This window comes from Sceloporus occidentalis, unplaced genomic scaffold, assembly GCF_023333645.1.
Source record: "Sceloporus occidentalis isolate IW3139 unplaced genomic scaffold, rSceOcc1.0.p SCAF_4, whole genome shotgun sequence".
Taxonomy (NCBI): Eukaryota; Metazoa; Chordata; class Lepidosauria; order Squamata; family Phrynosomatidae; genus Sceloporus; species Sceloporus occidentalis.
In genome coordinates, this window is record NW_028316984.1 from 146,162,391 (window position 1) to 146,180,767 (window position 18,377).

An 18,377-nucleotide genomic window follows, 5' to 3' on the forward strand; every position below is an offset into this window, starting at 1 on the left:
TTCTCACTGCTGGCAAGAGGCTCTGCCCCCAGCCAGGCAACGCCTCCATTCAGTCTCCTTTTGTCAAAAGAGCTCTGGTGCCACAAGAAACTACAATTCCCAGAATCCCATAGCACTGAGCCATGGATGTTTAAGGGGAGGGGGGTCAAACTATTTCTGCAGCCTTTGCTACCCCAAAGCCTTCTATTATTTACCAGCAACTTGCAAGGCAAAATCTCTTCCTTCCAAGCCCTTGAAAACCAACCCAAGTGGAGGGCTGATGGCTTCTTTCCCATTGGTCAGCTTCGGGAGAAATTTGCATATTACAAGTAAAGGTGTTTAGGGCCTCAAAAACGACCCTGTGATAAAGAATTACAACAATACTGAGTGGTAGACATTTAAAAGATGAGACATTTAGACTCCCAGGGAAACAGGAACGATTGATGGCCTTTTTTTCTTTGCTCACTGTAACCTGAAAGTAATGCCTCTTGCAGGGTATATATACCAAGTGGGCTGGCAATAGCTCTGAGTGGCAGATGTCTTTAAGACCTGCTCTCTAGGCTTAAGTCAGGCAGGGAGGTGGAGAGTGGCCCACAGCCATGGGGAGGGCTGGAGCTGCCTCCAGGGCCTTGCTGGGGGGGGAGGTCCTGGGGGAGGGGCCAAACCGGGGTGGGACTGTGGCCCCGCCCCAAACTGGGAAAGTCCCGCCCCCAGGTGGGATATGGCAAGCCTAGTTGTGGCACCAGAGCGCTATGACAGAGATGGCTAAATAGCTCACAAAACTACAAATCCCAGAGGTCCATAGCATTGAGCCACGGAAGTTAAAGCGGGGTCAAACTGCATTAATTTTGCAGTGTAGATGCAGCCTGAATGAAATTGTTAGGAATTTTCAGAGTACTGGGAACTGAATCATATCAAGGGGGAGAAACCCTGCATTACCTCTTTAAAAAGCTACTTTTTACCTTATTGGGAGCATGGTGGCTGGAGGATTACGTATGGTCTACTCCACAGCATATGATTTTAGTGAACATGGAACTTTCCTATATTATTGAAAGGTTTTGCATTTACTTTTTGAGAATACGCCTGATCCCATCTTTCTCATGGGAAAACCTCTGTTATAATATGGCAAATATGTTGTTTCAAAAACTGCTCTGCAAGCTGCTTGAGTTAATGTATTTATTAAATAAATTGCTTCCCTTTTTAAAAATCATTTCAGATGCTGACAAAAGAACACAACACAAGAGCACCATCCCTTGAGGCATGAATTATTTGAAGCAGAATATGCAAGTCATTTTAAATATTCAGCTTCTAGAAACTCTCAGCCAGCATGGGTAACTTTTCCAAGCTGTGATTTGAAATTTCCAATGATAACACTTTTGGGCAACTTCTTCTCCCAGGTGGCCACGCCAGAAGCAAGTCAGAAAGAAGAGATTGTTGAAGCAAGACTAGCCAAGACTGGTTTGAAGGTGTGCTGTTATAGATGGTAATATTTTCTCCTGCCCCTCACACTCACCCAGGGGTGCAATGACTGGGGAGGCCAACCAGGGCATTGCTTCCTCCCCAAATAAGAATATTGTCGCTATGCATGTAAGCCTTTCTACTCCTATACACTATAGGTCGTTATCTTTTCACACACTACAGCTGCATGTGAAAATTTATTCTCCATTTTGACACATGCCATGACATAATACAGGCATTCAGTGATTTATCAGAGAAGGCAAATTTAATTATCTTGACTTCTGAAAATAACATATTTGAAGGAACTTTAAGTTGACAGTTTCTGTACAAGCCCTGCAGAGAAACCACAGCTCATTGGGATCTGTTAATGGTTCAATTATTATAACAGTATGACTTGCACAATATAGATTTACTGCCTAGTCACTGTTAATTAGTTTACACAGCAATTGTGCATGTGGAAAATACTGTGTTTTAGACCGATTTACATTTGGGGAAGCCTCACAACATATTTTCTAATTAAAATGCATTAATTGTAGGTTATTTTTTGTCATTCCCTATGCAAAAAGTTTTCCACAGTAACTTCTTCTGTTGTAAGTGATACCCAAATCCTTATTGCTCCACCAGCCTTTGGCTTCCCTGCCCTGTGAAAACTGTCTCACAACACCATGCATCCACCCATCTGTCTGTCTTACAGCTGACATTAAACAGCCTGCACTACCTTCACAGGCTGCATCTGCACTGCAGAAATAGTCCAGTTTGACATCATTTTAAATGCCATGGTTCAATGAATCCCACTGTGGGAGAAAGGCAGGATATAAATCCTTGAAATAAAGAAAGAAATGCTATGGAATTCTGGGAAATGTAGTTTGTTGTGGCACCAGAGCTCTCTGATAGAGAAGGCTAAATATCTCAGAAAACTACAATTCCCAGAAAAATAATAATAATGATTATTATATTTATTTATATCCCACTTTCCCCCAAAATTGGGAGTCAAAGTAGCTTGCCATTTAAAAGCACAGTACAATTAGAAAGTGACCATTAAAATAGAATTAAACTATTACAATATTAAAACTGATCACTTGTTTTTGTTTTAAAAAACAGAATACAGTTGACCCTCTTTATCCATGGATTCTTCATCCATGGATTCAAGCATCCACAGGTAGAAAATATTCCAACAAATCATAAATTCCAAAAAGCAGGCCTTGATTTTGCTATTCTATAGAAGGGACACCATTTCAGTATTGTATTGGATTTAATGGGTCTTGAACACCCACAGATTTTGGTATCCATGGTGGGTCCTGGAACCAATCCAAGGACCCATCGTGCAGTAAAAAAAAGATAAAAGCACTTAAAAACCATATCATTAAATTCCATAGCATTGAGACATGGCCGTTAAGAGAGGGGTCAAACTGGATTATTTCTGCAGTGCAGATGCAGCCCCAGAAGTGTAAGAGAAAAGGATGAAATGGCCAAGGAGGAGTTCTTCTGACTTGTTGAAGCACACCCAAAATGCAGAATCAAGTTACAAAGGGTGGAACCCATGCAAATCACAAAGGTTGGGTTTTAAAAAAAAAGCAACCAGAAACCCCAGACTGGTCTGGGAAGTTAATGCAAAGTGAAGAGGGTGGAAATCCCGCCCAGGAGAGAAACCTGAGTTGCAATGTGCTCTCCTTCCCTGCCTCCAGTTTCAAGACACCTGAGGGATGCAGTCCCAGGGAAAGAGAAACTGCTGGGAAACAGGTCTTGACCCACATTTGGACACTCCTGTCTTATTCTGGAGCATCCTGAAGACTTAAGGAGGGGTTTAAAAGATATGTATTAGAAGAAATAATATCTACAACTACCATTTCTTTTCTTTTGCTTTCTTTTTGCTTCAAGTCACCCAACTTTTGCAAAGGAGAGGCACCAAAGGTCTCCCTTCCCACTGGCCAAAGGATGCCTCCCCAGGAGTTACTGGATTACTCCCCCTTGAGAAGGAGAAGAAGATGCAGCACCCCCAGCAGAGGCAGTGGCTCTGAGCTGGGCATCAAATGTGTCCTCATTGGGGATGGGGCAGTGGGCAAAACCAGCCTGATTGTGAGCTACACCACCAATGGCTACCCTGATCAATACCAGCCCACTGCCCTGGACACCTTCTCAGGTAAGCAGCTCATCTCCTTCTCCCAGTGGTGGGCAGTGGATGGGTCTCAGTTTGTCCAGCGTTTGGACAATGCTGGCTGGGGGGATTCTGGGAGAAGTAACTTTTCGAAATTCTGTGGGGGTTTTTCATCTGTGTGTTTTGGTTTGGTTTTAATTTTGGAGCTCTGAACTAGACAGACCGAGGGTGATCTGATGTTCTCACCACAAAGGAGGACAGGGCACCGCAAGCTGTAGGAATTTCAAGAGGAAAAAAAAATGGGGGACATGACCAAATAAAAGCAAAAAACACTCCTAGAAATGTAAATTAATGCTCCAAATGGAGGACCGTTTGAAATCCCCCCCCCCCCTGGATAGGAGGTTGAAATGCAGGACTTGGCCTGGAAAAGGAGGACATCTGGTCTCCCTGGATAGGCAGCAACCATGATCTGTGGAATTTAAGAGGTGAGAAACCAGATAGCAACGTGTTGATCTGTGGGATTCAAGATACCAGATAGATAGCAACATACTAATCTGTGGAATTCAAGAGGTGGGATACCATATAGATAGCAACATAATGATCAGCGAAATTCAAGATACTGGATAGATAGCCACGTAATGATGTGTGAAATTCAAGATACCAGACCCAAAGCAACATATTGATCTCTGGGATTCAAGAAGTGGGATAGGAGATAGTAAGATGATGATGTGCGAAATTCAAGATACGAGACAGCTACATATTGATGTGCGGGATTCAAGAGGTAGGATACCAGATAGATAGCAACATATTGATCTGTAGAACTGAAGATGTGAGACACCAGATACATAACATGTTGATCTGTGGGAATAAGGAGGTCAGATACCAATGCCATTATTGAAACAAACAGATAAATATCATGCTAGCTACTTAGCTAGGATGTATGTCAAATCATCCTGACTCTGTGGTCATTTGAAAGTAAGAGCCTATTCATTTCAGTTGGGCTTAATTCCAAAAAAGGATGGGCAGTTCCTCAACTCCCCTTAACCCAACCCCCATTGTCATAACAAGCAGCAGTTAAACCGAAGCTGTCCTCAACAAGCAGATGCAACAAGAGGGGAAACTTTAACTACCTAATTTCCCCCTTTCATATGGGAGCCTTACAAGGAGGGGAGAGATAACAACGCTGTATGTGATCTCTGCTTCAAATACAGTTGGTCCTCTGTATCCACAGATTCAAGCATCCACGGCTTGAAAATATTTTTAAAAAAATATAAATTCCTAACAACAAACCTTAATTTGGCTATTTTGTATAAGGGACACAGTTTTACTATCCATTGTACTTAATGGGACTTGAACATCCACAGATTTTGGTATCCACAGGAGGTCCTGGAACCAAACCACAGTGGATACGAAGGGTCGACGCTAAATATACTTTGTAATCTTCTGTTCTTGATGCAGCTTTGACCTTACAGCCAACTGCTGTAGAGATCCCTTTTATATTACAAATACAAATATTTTGAATCCCTTGTCTTGTAATTGACCAAAAGACTGCAAATTTCTGGTAGACGTTCATTTTGTAAATAAAGTGGGCCCTGAGTTTCCACCGGGCTTTGGTTCCAGAACCCCCTGTGGATACCAAAATCTATGGATGCTCAAGTCCCACTTTATATAATGGAATAATAAAATGGTGCCCCTTATAAAAATGGCACAGCCAAGGTTTGTGTTTTGATGTATTTTAAAAATATTTTCAAGCCATTTATGGTTTAATCTGTGGATGCAGAACCCATGGATATGTAGGGCATTTACATCAAGCAGGAAGCACATTAATCTTACTTCTTGAAAGTTCCATTAATAACACAATCATATGTATGTCTACACAGAAGAAAACTCCACAGGATCCAGTGAAACTTACTCTCAGGTACATGTTAGACGTTTGGTGTCTAACGTATTTACAGCAGAGGGGTGGGAGTGTGTAGCCCTTGAGATGTTGCTGGACTGCACCTCTCATCATCCATGGCCATACATTATGATGGATGTGACAGGTTGGAATTCAACAACATCTGGTGGGCCACAGGTCTCCCAGCCCTACTTTAAATCATCATGTGGTTGCACATATGGTACAAGTTAAACTCTATTAAACTCTGGTGACTCTAAACTGGTGTTACTAATTATGAGAAGCTTTTTGCAGAGAATACTTCTCCAGACATATGTTGAACCTTCAATAAGAAGTTAGAAAAGAAACAGGTTTGGCCTTTTAACCGAAATATGGGTGGTAACGCTCTCTCTCAGCTAACTGTGCAAGACATCTTAGTCTGCTTGACTGGTTTGGGATGTTTTTAAAAAGGAGAGTAAAGCTCAAGAATTTACTACATTTGAACTGTGTTTCCAGTTAACACTGTGGGAAGAATCAAACAGTTGAATGATATTTGAAATAGAGTTACTAATTCATTCATTCTAGCAATAAAGATAGTATGAAAGGCTTGATTATGTCCCACACGATCGCAGGAAGGACTTTTGCGCGATTGCTATCATTCATGCTTCCCAGAGGAGATAAATGCAAATCCCGTCTGAAAGTCCTTCCTGCGATCGTTTCAGATGAAGTCACGCAGATCCCATCATTTTCCTGCCATTTTCCTGTCATTAAAACAACATTGGTCAGCATTTTGCATTAATGGAAATTTGCGTTAATGCAATGCTACTTTAATGATAGGTTAATGGTGGGATCGGCACTACGAATTGAAAGCCTTTCGTGTCATTGCAGTCACGGACGGGATAATCCCATCCTTATCCCATTGCCATATGAAAATCTCCCAAGTCTTGTGATAGGATGTTAAACTAGAAGTACAGGAAGGCTTACAACACAACATTAAGGCACAGAAGTGAGGGCATTGCTTTCCAGATGACAGAACTTTTCAAAGAGATAGTGGTGCTAGTCTTGTTTCAGTATACAGTAAAAGGAAAGGGTGAGGGGGGGGAGTAGTCTTATAGCACCACTAAAAGGAACAGATTTATTTTACCACAAAACTTTGTGCTTTACAGTCTGCTTCCTCAGGTAGATTGAGGAGATAGGAATCCATAAAAGCTCACGCTAAAATAAATCTGGTAAAGGTTGCCACAAGACTCCTTTCCCCCTCCCTCATTATTTTTAAAACGCTGATAAGACTTGTTTTAATACTGCAGTTGAATGCATGCCTACAGTCTATGCAGAAGTAAGCCCCATTGAAACAAATGGGGCATGTTCCCAATAAAGTGTGTATTGGATTGCTGATGAAATTAAAATTACATCTGTGACAGAATAAAATTGTGCTGGAATTTTGTATCCCTCAGGATGATTGGACACTGGACAGACCTTCCAGTTTCTGAGTAACTGCAACTTACCTAGTAATTATCTAAACCGCTCAGTAGAAAGTTACTACTTGGTAAATAATTATTTGTGTCCAACGTTTGTCTTCAGACCTAGTAGAAAACAGTAATTTTATTATTAAAAATAGTTTGAGCCTGATAAATCTCTAATTAGCATACTCCCCCCCAGTGGCGTCACTAGCGGGTGCAGGGGGTGCAGACCGTAACAGATGATACCTTAAGGGGGGGTTGACACCACTGCTCCTCAAACACTTACTTTTGGGCAGAAATGGGCTGTGGCATTCACCTGCTTCCCTTTAAAATTCTTTAAGAAATGGTAGGAGTGAGGTGATGCTCAGTGGAAGGAGAAAGAAGAGGCCCCAGAATTTTTTTAAATTAAAATTTCAAATTTCAAAAAAATGAAATTTTTAAAAAGTTTAATTCTTTTTAAATTGTCTTTAAAAACATCAAATTGTAACCAAATCTTCACTATGTATATGTACATATATTTAGGTTGTGCGTATGATATTCCAATTTGAAGGTTTAATATTAATTTTGCTACTTGTTTATGTCACAACTATTAGCATTGTATTCAATGGTATATGGGAATTATCATTTACAAGTAACATTAGTGCAAAAAAGCATTACTAAGGATTTGGTGTGGTGTGATATGGGAGAAGGTCAATGGGGAGGGTGGCACCATGAGTTACTACACTGGGGCACACCAACCATAGTGACACCACTGCTCCCCCTCCCCCCCCAAAAAATTGGAAACCTTGCAAATTTATCTTGAGCACTGGGTGACTTTTTTAAAATAATATCTAAAACATAATACTGAATAATATTATTATGGTGCATTTTTAAAATTAGTATAGTACTTCCCAAGAATACCCAAACTGTTTTCTTTGTCCTGTTGTAGCTGCTCACAACCTGCTAGTATTCTTCAAAAACTGTTAGTCATCAGCTTAGATGTATGTCTTCTAAGAGGAAAGACAGAAAGGCTCAGCATGAGAGCTAGGTGTGATAGCTTTTCCTGGTATTCCCTATGAACTGCTATAGGGCAAAGTGACTACCCTGGGAGAAGTGGGGGCAGGGTAGGAATGGGTCTCTAATTAGAGCTGCATCTGCACTGCAGAAATAATACAATTTGATACTGCTTTAACTGCCATGGCTCAGTGCTATGGAATTAGGGAAATGGTAGTTCGTTGTGGCACAAGAGCTCCATTTCCACAATTCTGTAGCATTGAGCCATGACAGTTAATGCGGTATCAAATTGGATTATTTCTGCAATGTGGACGGAACCTGTGATGGTGATCCTGAGTGGTTTGGGATGAAGATGGCCTCTGTGGAAAGATTTTTGGTTTTGCTGTCTCTAGTTGTCAGAGAGTTGTTTGCTCCAAAGTTAAGTAGGATTTTTTAACATACTTGGGCCTTTCCAAGTTTCCATCATGATAGAACAATGAAGAGAATGTCAAAGAAATGTTTCTGATGCAGTAATCTTTTGCTTTCAGCATCTTTATGGTGTCACAGGATTATCTTCATACCTGTGATCAACTAATACAATAACCCTTCTAGGTTGTAATCCTGTGCATGCTAATTTAAGATTAAACCCCATTGACCTCTGTGTGATTTACTTTTGAACAAGAGCAGAGCTGAAGAGGGGTTTTTTGGGCGGTGGAGGGTGAGGGGAGAGAAATGAATGGCTACAGTCTTCCATATAGTTGCTGGAGAGTATGCCCAACTGGATTTTGAAAATATCTTTCTAAGGGAAAATAGCTACACCATTATACTATTAAACAAAGTTGTTGGCATTATTTAGATAGGCCCTTCCTTCCTTTCTTGTAATTATGCTCTGCTATATAGCTGGAAAGATGCAACACTAAAGGAAAAAAGATTGGGAAGAGAAGGGAAAACAAATTTAAAAATAAATTCTCATTGGCATAAAGTTCCTTAGCCTGTTGTTGATGGTTGGAGGCAAAGCCCAACAGAGATGTCTTCTCCAGAGGACTGGTGGTGGGCATGGTTTTGTCTCCTTCTCTTTTTCTTCCTTTTATCCCATTTTCTTTTAGAAGCACCCCAAAACCTGCCTCTCTCTTTGTGGTACTGGTATATTCTTTTGACATACATGGATCAAAGTTGGACTGAAATATTTAGCAAGAGTATATGCACATTGCAAGCATTTCAGGTCATTTGATTATGATAGGGCAAAAGGAGATAATGTACTAGCAAAGAAACGGGTCTAAATCAGCAAATCCCCACTTTGTATCTTGCCTCTGCCATACACTCACTAGGTGGGGGTTTTCATTCCCAGCCCAACTTTCATCTGTAATACAGGGATAAATAATACAATACAGTATTGTCTTACTTTACAGGGTTGTTGTAAGAATTACAAGTTGTTTTACATGAAGGGGTTTGAATATGCTGTGGTAAGAGGCAGGAACATGTGGCCTTTCAAGAGTACTGTCAAACTGCCTTAGCATAACCAGTGATGAGAGTTATGAGAGATGGAGGCATCTGGAGGCCAACATATTCCTTGTCCCTGTACTAGAGTATTTAGAGTTCTTAGTATTATTAGAATTTACTTTTGTCAGCTAGTTTCCCCCCTTTCTCTTTGTTGTGCTCAATTGTCTTATCTAAGAGAAAGAGCAGCCTTGTGCAGATAGGCTGACGATATCTTGAGAAAGTAATATTTTTGGTCATTGTTTTTTTAAGATGGAACAGATGACAGTGGGCAATGGCTCCAATTTGATCTTATAGTGGTCATTTCACTGTTGGTTGCTTTCTGGAGTTACCTACTTCAAGACGTTGCCAGTTGTTTTTAAAATCTTTGGCGGGATACAAACGGGCAGGGGAAGACGTCTTGGAGGTGTATTCTGCTGAATACGGAGCCTCCAGACCGCCCGCCCCGGGGGCGTGGCTCAGGAGATGGGGCTTCCACATGGGGGGCAGTGAAGACGCCTCACCTGGGGCCGTTTCTGACCCGCAGTTTCCATACCGCCGCCTCGGAGGACGCTGCAAAGAGAGAGGCAGCTTCCTCACGGGCGGCCAAAAACGGGGCTTTTTTTTTCCTTTGCCGGCTGGCGGATGCGCAGCTGCGCAGCTGCAGCGCTAAGCAGAGGCGGCAGAAAGCCTATGTGAACATTTAAAGTGCCCAAGCCCCTTTAAAACTTTTTCCCCCGCTCTGCCCAAGAACAATGGTGGTCTCCTGCCAGCTGGTGATCAGCTGGTGTTGGCATCCTTGTCCTCTTGCACTTTGCCAGTGTCACCAGCATCGTGGATGCCTCCTCTCCTTTGGTCCCCGCGCTCTTGCTGAATCTGCAATGCACAGCCACAGCTGTCGCCGCTGCCACCGCTGTCCCCCTGCCATCCCCCATCACCTCCCTTGTATATATGTAAATATTTACAGTTTTAGCGGTTTTTATTGTTAGGTGAAAATGGCACAGGAATGTGTGTAGGGGCTCACTTTAAAGTCCAAACTTTCCAAGCAGTGCATGCGTACATGTTGCTCTAGGGTTAGGGTTAGGGTTAGGGTTAGGGTTAGGGTTACGAGTCTTAAAATGCGCTGCAGCTGTGCTGCAGCTTCCACACCTGCATGGCAGCTGACGCTGCAATTAAAGCCTGACTGCAAACTGCGCATGTTCCAGGACCCCGACTCATTATGCGACGCAGCAGACACGGAGCTTTTAAATGGGCAACTTAAATTAGCGGCGTAGCAATTCTGGCGTACCGGTGCAGCAGCTTACAGACGGAGCTGCGCAGCTGCGCATCAAACGGAAAAGAAGCGGAGAAAAGCAGCACCTTTTTAATGCCGCCTCTTCCTGCTTGGGGCGTGCGGGGGGCGTGTTCATGGCGGCATTCAGGTAAGGCCTGTCTGAAGGCTCTACCTTCATGACGTCATGAATACACCCCTTTTTGCCCGTCTGTATCCCGCCTTAGTGTGTTGTATTTTACCCAGCATGGTAAAATGGTGTAGTGTTTTGAGTTTTAAGACTAAGACCCTGGAGACTAGGGTTTGATTTCTCACTTGGCCATGGAAACCCAATGAGTGACCTTGGGTGAGTCACATACTCTCAGCCACAGAAAACCCTTAGGGTCCTCATAAGTCAGAGACAAATTGAAGGCATACAACAGCGTTGCCCACTGCCCTGAGATTCAATAAAAGGAAGGATCAGGTTTGAGCTTGGCATTTTGTTGAACTGTGATTTTTTTTAAAAGTGTTTTTCTTACTTTAGAAACAGCCATGAGGAAGCAGGCCTACTACGGTATTTTGCAGAGTGAGGCTGCTATTTCAGGTAGCAGTTGGTGGGTAGGACTGCCAGTTCAGGGCTATTCTGAGTACTGAGATTTCAGCCAGAACCCTGAAGGAATTAGGGACTTTTGATGTGACAAGAACCAGTCGTTGTTAATGTCATTAAGCATGACACATTAAGCACCAAGCACAATTGCTCAGAGTATGCCATTCAAATCAAGAACAACATATAAAAGCAAATGAACTTCTTCATTTGGTACATACACACATACTTTCCAAGGCAGTTATCTGAAAATCCTTCCCTTTGCCTTCAGACTGGTAAAAAAGGAGCCATTCCCTGAGATCTGGGAATCTTAATGATGATGTGGAAGGGGCAGTGGGGCCAGGCCCTTGGCCAGTTGCCCTCCACTGTAAACTAATCTAAACTAATCTGGTGTCTTCAGGTGTGTTGAAGGATGTTGTCAAGGTACGATGCAGTGTCCAGTCTGGGTAGTTTTGACAGGCAGAGGGTAACTCTTGTCCTTCGCCTCAGTCAGTAAAATGTCCATGACTGTCCCTGAGCCCAGGTTTTCAAAATTTTGAAGGTTGTCAAGTTTGTTTTTCTCCTGCATCCACAACAGATGGTTCATCTTTTTAAGACCAAGCAAGGCCTTCTCCTGACCAGCAGCCATTGTATATCTGGCTTTTCCTTATCTGAAAATTGTTTTCCAAGACATGACGACAATAGCTTAATTAGTTTTTCTGCCCTACACAATTTGAAAATGCCCATCATTCTGCCTTCTTGGAATAATCCTTGCAATCTCTTTCCTAAAGGTGTGTTTGTTTTCAACACTACTCCAAGGACTCGGGCCGGGATACATTGTGCCCTTATCTCATTCTTTCCCCTTCTTCTCCCAACAGCAACCCTAGGAAATGTTGACTTACCTAAGGCCACCCAATGAGGTTTCCTAGCTAAGCAGTCATTTGATCTTTGGTTTTCATGTACACACCCAATGCTATTTAGTACACTATCATTGCCTCCCTCAAACTAGAACATACTACCAGCATAGTCTCATAAGGATACTATCATTGTGTTTTTTAGCTGTCGTACACTGCCGAATGAAAACATAAACCGTCTAATTTATGAACAATGGGAGTCCTAAGTTACAAACCCAAATCAGGGTAGCTGTAAACCGAAATTACTTTTTCTTGTTAAAGACCTGCTTTATAACCTCATTGGGGTTACCCTTCCTACAACTGAAATTCTATAAAGCATGTGCTTTTAAAAACATATGTTATCTATCACTCAGTGTCACCACAAATCCTTTCCTCAAGATTATATGCATTTCCCCCTGCACTCTTGATGGGCAACTCCAATGCTTCTTATTGGGTTGCTATATCACCTGCTTCATAGAGGACAAAAATAATAATAATAATAGGTTTTATTTATATACTGCCCAATCACTGGGAATCCGAGCAGTTTAAAACAGAGGGGATAATAGACGGTTCCCTGCCCTCAGGCTTACAAAAAGACATACAGGAACCAGTTTGAGACTAACTGGGAAGAAGACATTTCTAACATAAGCTTTCATGGATTCAATACACTTCTTCAATGCATGGAGTGGAACCTCTTGGACAGGTGCAGATACAATCAGAAGAGTAAAACATAATGGAAATGTACAATATTTTTTACAGAGGACATTCCTCCATTTGAAATGCTGTGTGCTCCAAGTCTGATTTAAAGCTAAATGGCCAATAAGAAGGGCAACAAAGGCCTTGAAACAGCACTTGGATTCAGCGTTCAGGCAGGCTGCGCCTCATTACATTATGGAAGTGATCTATTCTATTCTATTCTAGTGTGACTTCCAGGTCCTGACATTATTCCAGGTTGGCTTAAATGGCAGCAGTATAGATTTTTGAGGGCAAAGAGTATCCTAAAATGTCCCTCTGACCCCCAGAGCATGTCTACCCTGCCATAGGCAAATGTGTATCCTGTTTTGTCCTCTTCCATAAATGTGCTTTTAGCAGTCACACTTTTCCTAAGGAGCATACTTGATGCTTTGTGGGTTGTTTATTGTGTGAGTTTTGCAAAAAAGCCAATAATCTGGACATGGTCCCATTGCACAATGCAGCTACTTTGTTGAAGTTATGCAGGCTTGTGTCAGATGTGTTCCTGAATGGCAGACTAACCTTGAATTAAATTGATGCATTCGTATGACATGATAAACCATTGTTTGCATTAACCATGGTGTATTGATTAGTTCATTAATGGTACAGCCGAACTGTATATTGTCTTCCTCATTTCTGGTTTGTTTGTCTCCCACCCCTTTACTGAGGTGATGTTTCTGAGAAGGCAGCAAGGAACAAGCCACAACATGGTAAGCCATGGTTCAAACCAGAGTTTATGAGTCAATAGCAAACCACAGGTTCAGATTGTGTTTTGTGGCTGGTTAACAAATAACACCTTATTAGGAAAATCAGGCTCACACAGCACAACAAGCCAGATTTCAACAAATTATATTGTAGCTTGTTATGAGATTCAGAGTCTGCTTTTTACACAAAAGGTGAAATATAAATGAAGTAAATCAACCAGAGGTTAAATTTGGTTTGAGATGGGCTTTGATCAGATAAATAAATGTTAATTCAGGGTGTGCCCTATACCACACACTGATCTATCATACTTCTTTAATTGTCATTTTAAGGAATCTTGAGATTTGTAGTTTGATTAAACAAAGACTAGTCAGCTCCCCTAAACAAATGTAAGAAACTACAGTTCCAAAGCTACACAGAGAAAAGAGGAATTGTGGATTGTTGTTATGTATGTGACTTATGGTGAGCTTCTCCTATGATGATTATCACCTAGGGTTGGTTTTTGAAATATTTCTTTAGAGGAGATTTGTCATTTGCCCTTCTTTAAGTCTGAATGTAACTTGGTCAAGGTCACCCAACAGATTTCCATGGCTGAGTGGGGATTGAAACCCGGGTCTTCAAGGACTTTACCACAACACCTTTACTCCTGCGCTAGGAGCAGGACGTAAACTTACATAGGTGAATCTTATCTCAAACTTCTGTGCCCAGGCAGTAGGGATCCTGTACCCCGGCCAGACTTCTCCAATACATTGTAAAGAATGGGAAAATCCTGTTCTTTACGAGGTATGGGAGGAGTCCAGCCCAGGTACAGGATGCCTACTACCCAGGTACAGGAGATATGCAATAAGATCTGCCTGTTTAAATTTACATCCCTCACCTTGCGCAGGAGTAAAGGCAGTACGATAAAGTCCCTAGACTGCTATTCCAACACTCCAACACTACACATGCTGGCTTTCTTGATTGAGGATTAAAGCAGTTTAATTCTGGCCCTCATGGTACTAAATTGTAGTTTGAGGGTTGGATTATAGTTCTTTACCTACCATTCCAAACTACAAATCCCTTAGATGAAGTAATGGCAATTTAAACTAGCATGGAATGGATAGACCTGTGTAGTACAGATACACTAATGGACTTCGTATCCATCATGGTATAAAGCTATTGCAAATGGCAAAGGATCAGAGTAGAACTGGAACATTATGGTATTTTGGACAGCACTGGAAAGGAAATGTAGGGGCTCGACAGACCACCAAAAAAGGGCGGGCTGGAGGTGCCCATTTCTGCTCCCGAGAGAGGCTGGAGCAACCAAATGGTGCGGCCTCCCTCCGCCCCAAAAAGAACCGGGTTCTCCTTGGGATGCCACGCAGACCTTACGAGTGCACCATTGGTGCACTGTGGCGCATCAGTGACTCATATGCAGTGCTGCAATGTGCGGGTGCAGCACTGTGCTTGCGCCATGGACATGCCCCCCTTGTGGGCAGTGCCGTGCAATAATGGCACCGCCGGCACATACTAGGGCTCCTGAGCCCTAGAATTGGCCTCATGATGGCAGTTTCCACCTGTCTGTCCCAGGGCGTAGTTCCCATGGGTTTATGGTGAGATCAGAGCTACTGATATCTCTGATTGCAAGAGAGTTTTGCTCTTGGGGTCAGTAATATGCATAAATATTGACCGTCACCTACTAAACTATCCTGTTTAGCCTGTTATACTGAAACTCTTTAGCAGAGTTTACAGGAGAGGCCAATACAAGGTTTAGACAGACATGAAATACCTACAGAACTAATGAAGAGAGTGGAAACAAATGTCTTCACACTAGTGCAGTGCACATTATTTGGCTGCCCCATACACATTTAGATGCCCTCAAAAGAGGTAACCTTCTACATTATCTTACAAAAGAGTGTGTTTTGGAGCTACAGCTTCCCTATTAATTACATGGGCCATGCTTTTGGGGGGGATTCTGGGAGTAGTAGTTCAGAAAAGGAACTTTTCCAAGCTCAGTTGTTATCTCAGTTGAATTTATGTAATTTCTCTGTGGTCATTATTTTTGTTTTCTTTATGTTCAGCAATAACCCTACGTTTGCACTTTCTTGTTTAACTTTCCGTAGAAATTGTTCCAAGTCTGTGATGTTTTCTACTAGTACTAGTTTTCTACTAGTAGTCATCTGCATATCTTAGATTGTTAATGCTCCTTCCTCCTATCTTTACTCCTCCTCCTTCTGAGTCTGAACCTGCTCTTCATGTGATATTTTCTGTATGAGTTAAACAAATAGCATGATAAAATGCAGCCTTGTCTGACACCCTTGCTAATTAGGAACCATTCTGTTTCTCCATATTCTGTTCTAACAATAGCCTCTTGTCCTAAGTACAAATTTCTCATCAGGACTATTAAATGTAATGGTGCTGCTATTTCTTCAAGAACATTCCATAGCTTTTCGTGATATATTCAGTCAAAGGCTTTGCTATAGTCTATAAAGATTTTTTTCTGGAATTCTATGGTGCACTTCATTATCCATTGTTTGTTTGCTATTTAGTGGATGGATGGTCCCTAGTGCCTCCTCCTTTCTTGAACCCTACTCGCACCTCTGGGATCTCTCTCTCTGAGTGGAATCTATGCTGCAGAATTTTCAGCATAATTTTTTGTTTGTATGGGAAATTAATACTATGGTGCTGCAATCTTTTGTGTCTCCTTTTTAGTAGCTAGGGACCTGACAAAAGACAGTAGCACTGTGTTTCAGGTTCAGTCCTGCTGCTTATAATCAGAACTTGGGCTACTTATTTTGGACTAGAATTCATAGAACCCCCTGTCAATATGACCAGTGGTTGGGTGGGAATTCTGGGAACTGTAGTCCAAAGAGTAAGCTTCCCAAACTTCATCCATGCCAGTGGGGGGTACTGTACACTTAACATCATGTTAGGATTATTTCCATATGTGCATATTTATTTAATCATGTATTGCTTGCATTAGTAGGACTCTGTGCATGCCGGCAATGTTCCAGTCACCTTGGGATTGGCAAATACTGAAAGGGAAATGCCCAATTGTATATTGAAGGTCATGCCAAAATCTGAGCTTTTCAGATTTTGATCAGAACTGGATCCTCTTCTTTTTGTGTAGATGTAGTAGTAAAGGTCTTAATTGACTCAACCACAAGAAAACAGTTGCTTTCACATCTCCTGTCTTGATGGGTGAAGAAGCATTACATCAGTCTGGCACCACAACTCTCTCTTTCTTTTTTTCTGTCTGGGCTTACATGCATCTGTTGCTCACATGAAAGCAGCTTCATCTCATAATCAGAGTTCAGAAAAGTTGCTTTTTGGCCTACAACTCCCAGAATCCCTTAGCCAGGTGTCACGTAGCTATCGTCCCAAAAAGTAATGTCTCCAAATTGTCCTCACAATACAGTGGCAGACAAGAAGGTTCATGGAGTCTCAACTGTTGTGACATCGGCATGAGAGTCTAGAAAGGGCAAGCCCCAGACGCTTAAATTCATTAAGGGCACCTTCATCTTTGCCCTCCTTTTAGAAGGAGGTGCCTCTTTCTGCATGTTCAGTGATTACTCCTGATATTTTGCTTCCCAAGGAAGACTCCAAACCTATCCCACCATGACTGGTAATTCAAAAGTCTTTCTACATCATTCAGAATGACACCACATCAACTGTCCCTGTGCTGCATCTGGGACAGCCTTGGATGCAATCTATTGCCCACAGGGCCATCTCTTCCATATAGGCCACATAGGCAATCACCTAGGGCGCAAAAAATTCAGGGGTGCCATCTGTGCTCCTCTTGGAGTGCACGTGTGCACACAGCTCCAGCCCCAAGCAAGCACCAGGGCTCTGAAAGCGCTCCTCCTGGCTTTGCTGGTCTGTGCACCACCAGGGAAGAGCAAAGGGCGCTTGCTGGAGTGCGCACCCAAACAAGTGCCAGAGCACCACTTGCGCTCCTCTTGGCTTCAGGAGGAGTGCAAGTGGCGCCCTGGCACTTGTTTGGGGCTGCACATACACGCTCCAGCAAGCACCTTCGCTCCTCCTGGCCCTGGCTTCTTTTTGCAAAGCCAGGAGGAGCGCAAGTGCCAGCCCTAAACTTTTTGCGGGGCCTGAGGGGGAGGTGCCAGGCCAGCAAAAAGCCCTGGAGGAGAGGGAGGGAGGAACAAGAGGCTGCATCAGGCTGCATCCACACTGAAGAAATAACCCAATTTGGCAGCGCTTTAACTCGTTTCTGGCTCAAGGCTATGGGATTCTGGGAGTGTGAGTATGTTGTGGAGCCCAAATATCAAGGCTTGACTCTTTTCTGGCTCAAGGCTATGGAATTCTGGGAGTTAGAGTATGTTGTGGGTCCCAGATATCAAGACTTAACTCTTTTCTGGCTCAAGGCTATGGGATTCTGGGAGTGTGAGTATGTTGTGGGGCCCAGATAGCAAGGCTTGACTCTTTTTCTGGCTCAAGGCTATGGGATACTGGGAGCTGGGGTATGTTGTGGGCCCCCGATATCAAGGCTTGACTCTTTTCTGGCCTCCTTTTATAGGACACGTCCTACATTTCAGACTTCTACCCAGAAGGAATTTCAAAACGTCCTCATTTTTTGTAAGATGAGCAGATGTCCTCCTTTTCTAGGACATGTCCTATGTTTCAACCTTTTGGCCAGGATGAATGTCAAAATGTCTTCCATTTTTGGTTGGATGACCACATGTCCTCCTTTATCCAGGATTCAGCCTACATTTCAGCCCTGCCCAGGAGCAATGTCAAAACATCCTCCATTTTACCAGCGTGACCAGACATCATCCTTTATCCAGGACACGTCCTACATTTCTGCCCAGGAGGAATTTCAAAATATCCTGGTTTGTTCAGAGAGTTTGCCTTTGCCAGTCTTTCTTTGAGGCTGAGAGTGTGTGACTTACATGCCTAGTGGGTTTT

The 18,377-nt window shown here is 42.6% G+C and overlaps 1 protein-coding gene across 1 annotated transcript in view; it reads left to right on the plus strand.

Annotated features, from left to right (window-relative positions):
* Positions 1–18,377, plus strand: part of RHOV (ras homolog family member V) — a 53,564-nt gene that overhangs the window by 12,039 nt on the left and 23,148 nt on the right. Inside the window, exons 3-4 of the mRNA XM_089521926.1 lie at positions 1,196–1,445; positions 3,316–3,577. Coding sequence (XP_089378052.1) covers positions 1,344–1,445; positions 3,316–3,577 — 364 coding nt within the window. The 5' untranslated portion in view covers positions 1,196–1,343. The remainder of the gene's footprint in view (positions 1–1,195; positions 1,446–3,315; positions 3,578–18,377) is intronic.